The sequence below is a fragment of the Myiozetetes cayanensis genome, unplaced genomic scaffold (assembly GCF_022539395.1).
Source record: "Myiozetetes cayanensis isolate MyiCay16 unplaced genomic scaffold, myiCay2020 scf9, whole genome shotgun sequence".
Lineage (NCBI taxonomy): Eukaryota > Metazoa > Chordata > Aves > Passeriformes > Tyrannidae > Myiozetetes > Myiozetetes cayanensis.
In genome coordinates this window covers 11,237,827-11,250,884 of record NW_026088185.1, presented here as the reverse complement: position 1 = coordinate 11,250,884, position 13,058 = coordinate 11,237,827, and the positions used below count along the sequence as shown (strand labels likewise).

Genomic DNA, 13,058 nt, shown 5'->3' with positions numbered 1-13,058 from the left:
GCAATGTCTGGCCATTATGGGGTAGCAGCTATGTAAAACAGCAAAGCCATTCTGTCTGCTGCTCCAGGGCAGGAGAAATTTACAGTTGATGCTCTGGATAGACCATGAGGAAAAGTGACTCAGTTCTCATCATTAGATCCCTCGCTGCCCATGCATAACAAATCATTTTATTCTAACATATCTTGAACATTTAGTGGCTTCCAATTAGGAGCAGACATTCAGCCATGACCAACCCATTGCAGGCATTAGAGATCCTGCTTCTTCACTGCCCTTAGTCCAGACATCTGCAAGAATGTAAAAGGGATGCAGAACACCCCTATCCCAACCTGGGCATCTTTTATAGCCACCCTGCTCAGTATTGCAGTGGGAGGTCAGGTCATAAATCACCTTGAGAGTGGCTGATGTTTGGAAGATCTGGGTCCATGCAGTCTAGAGGTAGAAAGACTTTTGGGACATAATTTGTCTTTTCATCAAGGCAGAGAACTTCAAGGAATGTAAATAAGGAATATCTTGTCCTCATAACCGAGCAATGCCTGCAGATAGTCCGTGTACCCTTTTATGTAGTTAATCTATACATTCCTGCAATTATGTCTATAGCAAAGGGAAACATAAACAGTTGTGCTGCTTCCTGCCCAGATCTGCAGTGTGTGGTTAGTAAACGATGGACTGGGGTGGGGTTGGACCTGCAGCTCCCTTACACTAAAAGCTCACCTTTCAGCTCCTTCTGTGGCTGCCACCCATAGCTCCTTGACTGGTTTTGTTCCAGTGTCTCAATGTTCTGCATAATTCTTGCCCAGAGAAGTTCTCCCAGTCATGCCAGTGACACTACGCAGATGAATAAGAAGTATTCAAGAAAGTTTGCATGCCTGCGTCTTAATAATTTATCTCTGTCTTCCTTTTCTTCCCAGATCTGCTGTGGGGTTATATCACGGCTACTGGTTTATGATATCCCAGAGCTAAGAAAAGGTATCCCAGATAGCTGAAACCAAGCAGACCAGTACTTGAACACAGTAAGTTACTTGCTTTCCCAATTCTCCCAGGAAGAATTCTATGAGAAATTTCACAGTAACTGTAGTTGGGAAAGAGCTCTCTGATTTCCTTCTGTGTCGTGATCAGCTATCACCTCAGATTAGCTTTCCTTGTCCTAGTCTGTCAGCTGCCCTAAGCTCAAGGAGATTAAAACACCCTGGTAACTCATTAATGAGCCAAGACTCTCTGCAACAGCTGGACCGAAAATGGACTGTGTTTGGCTACATCTTAATTCTCTGCCATCTCCCCTCTGCTCATCAACACCTGCACACATTTGGGATCCTGTATAAGAAGACCCCTGAATTCAGCTCTAAGCAACCAGTCTGCAATGCACATGTCTAATGCTCTGCTGGTGTGGAACCAGTACGCTGGTAATCCTGTTAGTAATGGCAGAAGCTCCCTCTAGGAAATTATAACAAATAGTCTTAAACAATTCCTTTTGTTGACAACTTTATCCAAGAAACCATCTTCCCTGGAGACTTCACTCAACTTTCCACTAATCCCCTCCTTCCCTCAGGAGCTCTTTTGTTGAAGGAGATTGTAGGCAAACCCGGGAATGACAGGTCTCGATAAGCCTTGGATCAGCCTCTACATTCTTTCAACTGTCAGTCCCCATCTGTCCTGTTTGTACATCGATCTTCTGGTCCAGGGATCTCTCTATTAAGTGACACATGGCTGAGTATATTCTGCAAGTCCAGTGTCCAGACTGTGCCGTTACATCTTCGTTACCAAGTCAATCTTTCTGACATTGCTTTCTGAAAAACAAAAGGCAGGACATCTGCACAATTTCATTCTTTTTTACTGAAAGGTGATTTTTAAAAATACACCCCCCACCCCCCAAACTCTGTCTTTGTTTTATAATCTCAAAAATTTTTCTTCATTTTGTCAATATCAAGAGTTACTTCAAAGGTCTTTGGTGTAATGAAGGGTACAATCTGCCCCTGTTGCAAAGGAATTCTGTTAGTTCATGGCCTAAGTCCTGAATAACAAAAAAAAATAGATCCTAATTACAAATATTCTGCAGAGCTATTGCCTTCAGTCATCTCTTCTTGATAACAGCTGGTTTAAAACAAGCTCTAATCTTCCTGTAGATTCAACTACACTTAGCTGGTAGAATAGCACACACATGTAAGAGGCACAGCATTATTTATCTGAATTTTGAGAGGCAGAATGAGAACAGTAGCAGATTCCAGTGATCCATCTGTTCCTCCTCAGCAGGTAGAGGGAAAGAGGTGGGTGGAATAGGGTAGAAAATGAATGGAGTGTTGGCACAGAGTGTATATCACCCTGGGATATGAGGGATACTGTCAGTACCTCTTCCTTTCCTGAAACCAGAAGGAGAACAAGGAGGAGTCTGTGATGATGTTTTGTCCCTTGCTGAGTTGCTTGGGGCCCATAGATTCAAGATGGGGCCTGGTATGTTTAGGGTTTTTTTGTTTTGTCTATTTTTATAACTTAACTCAGGTTGGCAAGTGAAGGAAGGCTGGCCAGTTTCATTATGTTCCCAGGAAATTCCATTCTCTCACGTGCCAGCGTGAGGCTGTTGTGCTTTAGATGCCTATCTACCTCTCATTAGATTTGAAAAAGCATACAGAACCCCCTGTTTTCCATCAGTAGCCTATTAAAATGACAAAAAAATTACTCTTCCGATTTTAACCTTGCTTGCGTGTCTGAATCCAGATGCCTTTTTTAAAAAGAGAATTAATAATATGAACACCGTCACTTATAGAATGTTTTCCTGTAATGAAGTGCAGAAGAAAACTTGAGATGACATTTAAGCTCGCTTAGTGTGCTTTGTAAGCAGCTTTAAAAAAGTGACACAAACACTTTGAGGCCAGGTTAATATAAAAAAACATGTTTAAGACTATCATCTCCTATTATTTTCAGGTTGTCACCATTTTAAATGATGTTTTTGAGAAGTGCTCTCTCAATCAGTTAAAATGGGCCAAATACAAGTTAACTGAACACTGAAGCATGAGTGCCCTCCTCAAGGGAGTCCTAGAAGCCTTAGTGGAACTGCCAGCCAGCTTTTTTGGCAGGATTAGCTCCTCTCTGATCAGAGAGAGGGAAGAGCCATCCTGTCTGCGCTTAGCTGAGCAGGTGAGCAGCGAATGCACTCAGGCTGCTTCCAAAACCCAATCTGGTCACAGGGCTGGCACTGTCAGGTCCTTCTTCGAAAGGACTGGAGGCTTCCTGTGTGCCTGCTGTTGTCTACATGATGAGGGCAGGAGGGGGAGAGAGAGGCTGTGAGGCCAGGCGCTGAGTGCTGGGACCTGATCCTGTGGCAGGTACCTGCCATCTCCACGCATTTGAGAGCACAGATGGCTGGCTGAGGTGTGCCCTGCTATCACAGCCAGGTTGCCTCTTAGCTTGGCAGACGGTAAGACAATCAAACTAATTTGGCCTCAGGATCAGTTTCCAGGTCTGCCCTTCAAGCACAGACCCAGCAGTGACACTGGCAGGACACACGGTGATAACAAATGCACAAAGTAAACAAAGAGACAGGATATAATCAGAGGGTATTTTCTGGTAACTTCTTTCAGTAACAGTGATTTCAAGTGATCTTTTGGTCTTCTGTTACAAAAAAGGAATGAAAAATATTGATGCTGAAGCATCATTTTGAGGTGCGTCACATTAAAACAGTGATTAACTAAAACCAAGGATGTCACAAGCTGAGGAGACTTTTGCCAAGCTCTGCTCAGGTTCCAATGTGTGTGAAATCAAAACAAGTTAAGCTATAAAATGTGAACTCAATAGGCAAGGACAAAAGAGAACAAAGCAATTTGGTCAGTTGAAGCAAGGGGGAGATGAAGCAATATTTTGACTGCAGAGGCATCAGAGGAAAGGGCACTGGTCTGAGACTTGGAAATATGACAAAACAAATCCAAACTTCCCATGATACCACTGAATGTTGTTCATTCAGGGCCACTGGCTTGCTGATCTCTTCTCTCTGAATGTGAGATTTCCCATTTTGCCCTCATGATGGGGTGTGATCATTCAGCCCTGGGTAAGAGTTCTGTTTTCCCACCTTCAATACACAAAGGAATTCATGTGCTAAAGGCGATGGCAGCAGCTTTGACAGTGGCAACTATGTGTGCTTACCCAAGAATCAGTCAGTCATCCCTACTTTCTACCAGAACTTGCTCGAACCTCCTGAGAGCTGGCCTTTTCGGTAAGAAGCAAACAGGTCACAGATTTCAGGTTGCAGTCTCACTCCTGGAACTGTGAGCACTGATTGTCCTGTGGAAAAATCAGGTTAAAGAGAAAGCTGCAAAATGGCCCTTTTCCTTCATTGTGCTGCTTTCCTAATGCTCTCCTGTGACATTAGCCACAATATAAAATAATTCAGGATCCTATTTCTCACAGCTTCATTCCTTCTGATTTTTTTTTTTTTTTTGGAAAATTATTTCTTTAATCTAGACACCCTTCTCTAGAAATCTCATCTGCAGTTTCTTTTCTTTTTTCTTTTTCTTTTTCTTGGAGCAACCAGCAAAATACTATTTGGTAGAACAGTGATAGGAATGCAACCCACTAATCAAAAGGATTCAAATGGATCTGCGCACTGCCAAGCTCTCTCCTTCCCACCCAGCAGAGGGGAAAAAAAAAAGAAAAAGAAAAAAGAGATAGAGCGAAGGCACAGGGCTTCTCTCCTTCAGCAATCTCACAAATGCAAAACCTTCCACTCCAGTGACTCCTCATTAACTTACCAAATCTGACAGTCTAATTATCGTAGCTGCTTCACGCTTAGAATAAATAAATACTAAAGTGGGTGTTTAAAGAAATTGAGCAGTGAAATCCAGTCATCTAGACAGTCAATAGAGAGTTTATTTTAAATTTTTATATTCTTATGTATTTATATCATTTTAGGAAAGATAATGAGATAGTTGTCTTTCAGGCTAATTGAGTTCCTCTGCTCATGGTTGCTTCCTGTCACAATCTCAAACTTCGCTTTAACTTTTGTGCCTTAGAAACCTGATCACTTCATCCCCATTTACTCTTTTCTGGTGATAACTGGGTGAAGTCAGGAGTGCACCTGAGGATGGGAAACGACTACACCAGACTTCCAGTCTGGATGTCTTTCACAGCAAACAAGCCAACTAAATCTTTTCAGATTTGCATTTAAGAGTGCTGAAGGGAAAATGGAAGTTAAAGAAACATTAGATACAACTTGCAATTAGACAAAATACAGAGAAACATCTGCTAGCCTCTGATGCAATAGTGGCTGCCTCCATGAACACTATTAACAGCGTTCTCCTCCAAGAGCAGTTCATCTCTCTGAACAATAAGACTTTTGTAGAGATTCTCTGGCCTGAGATCAATGGGAGTCAGAGCATTTGATCCATGTCTGTAGGACTTTGTTTCCACAAGTCATGTGGGCCAAACTTTGCACCAGTTGTGCTTTTGCAAGAGTGGGAGCTGGGGAGTGAGCAAAGGAAACTTTCCTTCTTTTCCCATCTTCCCCTTCACCCTGTGCTCCTGAGCAGTGCCCGGCACTTGCCAGCACAATCTCTGCTCCAGCACAGCACGCGGTGAAGAGCTCAAACAGGGCAACATGTCCGGAGTCCTGTGCCCTCGGCAAACATCTGCCGTGATGTTGCAATAGCTCTTTCCTGCGGTGATGGCTTAATGACAGAATACAAAACTTTAATGTCCTGTCAGTACGTAAGCAAGCAGACCTTCCACCGCTGTGGAGATCAGAGCAGGTGAAGTGAGAGGTGGCTTTCCTGAGTTAAGTGAAGATTTGCTTTATCATCTCACGTAGAAGAATACTTCTGGTTTAGGGGTGGAAGCTGATTTCCTGCTCAACACCAGCATTGGTTTATACCTGTACTAAGACACATTGTAAACCAGATTCACACACCTGGTAGGAACTTCCCTCTCTAGGTGTCTGTATCTGATTTGCAGTGAAGGATATCCATTTGCTGTATACAGAGGCGGAAAAAAAAGGTGGTAAAAAAAAAATTAGGTGACTATATAAACCATTTAGCTATGTAGTAGAACCTAGGGCAACCAGCCAACCCAAACAAGGTGTCCTGAAAGCCAGTTCTTCTTTATATGTCCCCTGTGATAACATCTACCAGCGCTGGCTAATCCCAACAGTAATGGGATTTTTGCTAGGCAACGGCTTGCAGACTTAACCTCCTCAATGCCCACACTGCCTTAGCTTCGATGCAACAGGCATTAAAATGACAGTGGTCTGTCAACATCAAGCCTCCCCCCCTCCTCCTTGTCAGCAGGCTGTTTTGGAGAAACAGTGCAGTGCCATCACCACCCGGCACACTGGGTTGGAGCTGCTGGGAGAGGTAACAATGAGAGACCAACCGTACCCAAAAGGAGCAAGTACCTCCTAGTCAAAGCCAGGATCATATCCATGCAGCACACAATCCTCCCCACGGAGCACAGATTGGACTTGCCTAACTGCAGCTCCTGCACTGTGAGAGAGGCCTCTGCTTCTTCCAGGGCGGATAGGATCTGAGCTGCCAGCTCAGGCCTCCCTGGCCCGCGTGCCTGAGTTGTTCAGCCAGAGCTGTTCTTGCAGTGTGTTTTCTTGGGAGCGCATTGTTGATGACCCCAAATCCCACTGCTTACCCTCCCTGCTTGCGAGCCTGCTCTGAAGCATTGGAGGGCAAAAGAGAGGGAAAATAAACCAAATCTATAGCTAAGACTAATAAGCTGCAATTGTTACTGTGTCTGACCTGTCTGACAACAGTGAGATACCTTCTCAGAAGACCCTTTGCACTTCAGGACTGACACTGAGTTGAGAGCACAACTCATGCTTTCTTGATTCAAGGATCTCATCTTTCTTCCAGGAGGGATTAATTGGACACAAAAAAGTCTGCTCTAGCAGATGGCAAAGGGTTAGCCTGAAGTTTTATCAGAGCTGCTGCAGTGCAGGGCTGCACTGCACAAAGATAATTATCTCAAGATTGGCTTAAGTCAGAAAAAGGACAGCAAATGCTCCAGTTTTACAAAAGGTTATCACTGCCACCCCTTAGGCTACCAACCACACTGAAAGGAAGCTGGAGAATCCCCTGCACCTCTCTTTTCTCACTGTATCCAGAGGTGCTGCTGGCACACCTAGAATTAAGGCCAACAAGATGATGGGGTTTGAACCTGGGCCTTAGCATTCCCTTCTAGCCCTAGAGGCACAGGAGTGAGCAGCTGTAGGAGAAGCCCATCTATGAGCCAGTCCCACTCAGAGGACAGAGTCTTCTTCCTCCTTAGAGCACAGGCTACTCTTTTTTCCTACCACTTTGCATTCAGATGAGCACAGCAACAGTAACCTGCTCTCCTCTGGAGGAGCTGACCACCAGGAAGCAAAGAGCCCTGTGCTCTCTCTCCCCCTTCCCAGGGGCAGCAGCCAGCCTCTAGCCATTAGCATTCCCCTCAGTAATCAGAAACTTGCTGTTTGGAGGGGTACTTATCTGTGAAACACTGCTTTCCCCAATTATTTTTTCACAGGAACTGACCTTTGAAAAACATTCTCTAGCTTCCAGCTTATCATATCATCTTATAGAAAGGACAGTTATGGATACAATTATTTCATGAAAATAGAGAATAATTTTTTACGGGAAGCTTTTATTTTTTCAAATGTTTTTTCCCTCTTACTCTCTCACACACCTTGGGGTCAACCCTCTCTTCCTTTCCCCTTTCATCTCCAGCTCGTTCTTTGCCCTTCTTCTTTAACTTTCCCCTTCAGAGGATGGCAACTGATAGCCAACATCCTCCAGAACAAAGTGGGAACAGAACATATTTAGAATCTGTACTGTTAACATAGCAACAAGAATTTTAAAATGATACTGTTAAATTCCAAAATAGTGTTATGCCAAAGTGACACAAGAGAGCAAATGTCTTACACGATTGTGGCAACAGGAATGGCTACATGGGGAATTATTGAAAACTGCCTAATTTTTACAGGCTTAATGAGTCACTCCTGAATATGGTGTTGCATGATCATACTGTACTTGTCTCAGCCCTGTGCACTTTGATTCTGCTCCCAACACACTGGTTGCTATGATAACGCCATGCACCTTCCTGTCCACAAGGTACTTCTGGCTGCAATACGGGGATGGGATCCCATAAATATGGGATGGTGCCTAAACCGAGGTGAAATGAATCTGTCCCCTCGCTGGCAGCATATCGGAGAGAGTGACACATTATGCCAATCTGTTTTCTCATTCCTTCTATTTCTCCTCACTCTCTCCCTTTCTCTCACACTGTCTGTCTCTGTACCTGTTTTTTTCCACACTCTCTCTCTCTCTTGGCACTGACACTTTCATCTTCTCCCTTGGGGATTGGAGATGTCACTGCGGGAAGTGCTTGTCCGCCTCTCTGGCAGCAGCAGAGCCCTGTGGCTTTGACAAACCTCATTTAATTGGGAGGAAGCCAGGAGGGTTTGAAAGAACTGAAACATCCACGAAACTCCTTTTATCAGGCATAATTTAAACTCTGCATGGAAAAAACCCTATATGTATAAAGAAAAGTCAACTTCCCTCCTGCTGTGCGTGCTCCCCTCCTCCCCCCCCAGCACAGGCAGGCTCCTGCGAGATTCCATCTTTTCATTTTTCTAAAAGTGTCAAAGTAGATTTGTGCTCTGTGGCTGGGTGAACAGAAAAGGAATGCAGATGTCTCTCACTCATGCACATACACACACAGAGCACCTTCTGAAGGGCAGCAGTTTGGGGGTTTGGGAGAGATGCTGTCTGGCTGCTCCTTCACTTGGGATGTGTTGCAGGAGCCAGAAATTTGGTTTTCCAGTAGCTTGGCAACACAGTCCATGAAGGCTTTCTCTTAATTGCCCCTATCTTAAAAAACACCAGCAAACTAACTAATGGAGAGGGTGCCCGGGAGGCAACAGGGAATGCAAGGTTCCTTTGGCCTGTTGCCCAACAGGAGGGAGCTCTGCCTAGTGAGGAGCAGAATCTGTAGCTTGAGGGACCCTGTATTTTTTGTCAGCTCAGGGCAGGAGGGGCAGAGCTGTGTGTGCAGCTGTGTGCTTGAAAGAAGGGAGCAGGGGAAGAAGAAAATAAAGCAGGTAAAGCTGAGGGAGAACTGGTGTGACAGGGTACGAGGAACAGCTGTCTCAACATCAAAAGGGAGCAGAAGGAGCGGTCCAAGGGAATTGGGGCTAGCACATCACACTGAGCAGCTGGGAATTCAGGACATCAGGATGGACCAGCACGTGAGTTACACTGAATACACAGTGTGAGCCAGCCCCGGGGAAAGCTCCAGGCCCCTGGGGCTACAGAATGGGGGAGAAAGGACCTGTGGAAGCATATGCACCTCTGCTTTGCAAATGGACCGTGGTAGCAGCCCATCAAGGTCCCCTTCTAGTATTAACACCCCGGTCAAGTGGAAGAAAACAGAAAAACAAGCTGTTAAATTTGCAATGGGATGTAAACTTTGCAGCATACGGAAGTTGGGGGGGAGTGCCGACAGAAAAGAGGGACATCTGGGTGAATGGCAGAGACTTTCAAAGTAGAGAAGAAACTCAAATAGCATGTGCAGCAGCTCTTTCTTGGTGAGATGAAATCGAGACTTAACTTACCAGCAGGAACCTGATAGAGTTGAGGAGGCAGAGGGCTGAAGAAGCCGTGAAGAAGCGCATCTTGTGCAGAGATTCGGCCTCGAGGGAAGGCTGTAAGCATCCTGGAGGCCAAATTCTCTGCTGCTGGCACCCTGCTCAGCCTAGGAAAACACAAATAAAAACAGCAGAGGAGATGAGGACACGCCAGAAAGCTGGAACCAGAACATGACCCAGCCCTTCCTAGAGCTTGGGGCAGAGATAGTGGAGGGACACAGGGGAGCTGGACAAACCCACCCGTGCTACATAGCTTTCCAGGGTATTTGCTTTTCCATCTGAGTTGGATTATGTTAGAGTGTATATATATATATATATATGCACAGGATTTCAGCTCAAACTCATGTTTACAGAGGAATTTGAAAACAAATTTCTATTTTGTAAAAAGAAGGCTGTAAGTGAAAGGGGAAATGATGCTGGAGAGACTATATTTTACATGTTGTAACTGGAATATCAGAGGTTGGTGTTACCAGTTTACAGTGACAATGCAAGTGCAGAAAATAATCTGACCAGCCCACTGAGAAGACCAGAGGTCAAACTTAAAAAAACTAAAGAAAATACCATGTCCTCTTTTCCTACCCTAGTATCAGTACAGCAGCTGGTTGTAAAATGTGTTGGGGATTCACAGAGAAGAATCTGTTTCTCAGGATGAGTGCTTAAAATAAATGTCATACACATATGCTCCATACTCAGCAAATACCAATGCCAAGCGGCTGCTCTCTAGAGGAGCACACAGCTGGGGGGACAAGGAAGTGGAAGAGAGAAAACAAACCAACAAGGAAACAAATAAAAACAGTAATTTAGTTTTACAGCTTTTACTTTGTTTGTTTGTTCTGATCACGTTTCAGCTTCAGGAGGCCCATCAGAGCATGGCCTGTTGTGCTTCCTCCCTTGGCCCCCTGGCAGTGCTTCCCCTCCAAGTGACATCAGGGGCTGGGATCCCCTGCCCCTGCACTCCCCCTTCCTATTCAAGACATTTGACATGCTGAGATTTTTGTTTTAAGGAGATAAAATGTAAAATAAAAAAGAAAACTAAAAAAACAAGCACAAAGAGAGAAGTAGAGAGAGAGACCCTGAGAAACAACATTATAAAAGGTATCTGGCCCCAATGTGTTAAATAACTTCTGAATTTTCACCTCCAGCAAAACGATTCCAGCCCCTGCTTCCCTGAGGAGCAGGGACGGGACAGGGAGCCAAAGCATCCAGTCTGAGGCTGCTTGCTATAGAGCTGCACACCAGGCAGGGTCTTACTGAAGACCTTCTGCCCCCTCAGTCCCCGTTGCTGCAGGCTCCCGCACTGGGCAGCAACACAGCTGAGTGTTCCCACCGTGGCTCAGGCTTCCTCGTGGTGCTGAGCTCTGCAGAGCTCCCCTCTGATTTCTTAATTGGCCATGGAGAGTCACGGCTGAGCAGTCTGTATGGAGCAGCTCTTTCCTTCTCCAGAGCTGGGCATGCCAAGGCAGTTTTTTGGCCCTACCAGCAAAGGGCTCCATAACACAGAGCTGGAGCCACCCCACGAGCAGCCCAGAGCTCTGCTGCAAGGCACTGGGTCAGCCCACTGGTGTTGGGGTCTGCCAGGGGATTGTGGCTGTAACGCAGAAGTACAGTACAGCACAGTTGCAAGGAATATACTTCGTTCTTTGCTCAGGCTGAGAGAGGATTCGTTCTGTTCCAGGACCTGTGTTATCAGGGTTTGGGACATGTTGAGCTTTGCGTGTTTCTGAAGTTGTGTGTGAGAATGGCTGGCATTTCAGCGACCTGTGCTTTGCAGAAAACTCCAGCATGTTTGTTCAGAACAGCATATGGAAAACCCTCTGAGCAGGGTTGTTCAGCAGTCAGCTGAATAGATAATAAACAGCAGTGATGAAAAATGTGGTTATGTGCTCGAAGGATATTTGATTCTTGACCTCTGCCTGAACACAGTCCTGAGGACAAATCCTGTCCCGTCTTTTCCTACATACGTATAAAACCTGTTGAGTGCCTCAAGATCAGTACTGTGGGGATTTGATTTTAATGACTCTGAGCTTGGTTACGGCACTTTGCCTGATTACGGCACTTTGCCCGATTAGGAATTTCTTTCACTGATACCTACATACATTTTGTATATGTGTGTGTGCACATACGTGCACTTGAAAAAATATTCCCTTCTCTCAGCACACTAGGGAGTGATTCAGCGGTGCTGGTGTGTCTGGTCAGGCTGAATATGTAACCATGACCTTAGTCTCATAGCTTTTGGCCACTAAGAATGTGATTTCCCCCCTCCTAACTAATCACAAGATTATTTCATTGTCTCATGAAAATGCTGTCCTAGCATGTCTTCCCTACCGCTGTTGAGCAACATTCCTACAGAATGTTTTCAGAAATGAAAACTGGGACAGTGCAAAGTCTGTCTTCAGTCTGGGCAAGAGGGCCTGGGAAAGTACGACCTTCTGTATCGAACTGTGCCCCACAAAAAGCTGCACATAATGTTATTGAATCACTGCTTATCTCCGAATAATCACTACTCCTCTGAGAATAATAAACCCACTATGTGCCTACCTTTACTGCGATCTCTCAAAATCAGTTGCTTAACTGACGTTAGATCTGCTTGTTACTACAGAGCCACCCTGCACTTCCTGAGCTTGCCAAAGGAGCTCATTTCAAGCTAAATGATTGCATAAAGAAACAAATAAACCCAGAGGCGATTTTGACATTGCCGTTATTGGTAGCTTACCTGTCACAGATGACTCGGAGTCTCTGAGGTCTCCTGGAAGCAACCAGTTCTAGAAAGTGTAATATGCAATCACAGATTAAATGAAAATCAAGCCAAATACCATTCTTTGAGCTCTTACAAAAAATATGTGCTCAGAATTTCAAAGGGCCCTATAGAATCTGTCATCTTAGTATTTATAAATATACATTATTCCTATAGGACTTGAGCACCAGCCTTGATTTTAATAAGGCTGTTCCAGTTCTGTAACCCTTTCCTTTCGTATATCTGTGAGGAGAGGCTTTGGGCCTCCTTCTGTTACAGTGCAAATCTTAGCTGTGACTTCAGTAAAAGCAGTACCAGTCCCTAAAGCCTTGCATAAAGGAAGCAGATGGAGGTTTGCAGGCCTGAATCCCCAGCAGTTGTCTTGTTTTTCCAAGGGGCTGCTGAGCTTCACATATTGCCCTGTGGGTACATGGGGCTTTTCTGCACTGATGTGGCAGAAAGATGGGACAGAGAAAAGGTACTGGGGTCCCACTCTCTTCTTGCCCACTGCTCTCACTGCCAGTCTCTCACTAAGTTTGTCATTTATCCAGTTAACCATTCTCATGCAGGATTAGTACTTAATGATTACATGATCTCTACCAGACTGGAACTTAACAGAGTTCACAGTTTGGTGAAGGCTGTGCTCTTGTTGGTGTTTTTCAAGGACATATTTCTGGATATTGTGGAAAATGTAGAGCAATACATTCCTCAAAT

At 44.9% G+C, this 13,058-nt stretch overlaps 1 protein-coding gene across 1 annotated transcript in view; it reads right to left on the bottom strand.

The window, feature by feature from the left end:
- Window positions 1–1,739: 1,739 nt before the first annotated feature.
- Window positions 1,740–13,058, bottom strand: part of CDK15 (cyclin dependent kinase 15) — a 37,361-nt gene continuing 26,042 nt past the window's right edge. Inside the window, exons 11-14 of the mRNA XM_050340638.1 lie at window positions 12,324–12,372; window positions 9,578–9,717; window positions 4,132–4,269; window positions 1,740–1,780 (exon numbers count right to left, since the gene is read on the bottom strand). Coding sequence (XP_050196595.1) covers window positions 4,160–4,269; window positions 9,578–9,717; window positions 12,324–12,372 — 299 coding nt within the window. The 3' untranslated portion in view covers window positions 1,740–1,780; window positions 4,132–4,159. The remainder of the gene's footprint in view (window positions 1,781–4,131; window positions 4,270–9,577; window positions 9,718–12,323; window positions 12,373–13,058) is intronic.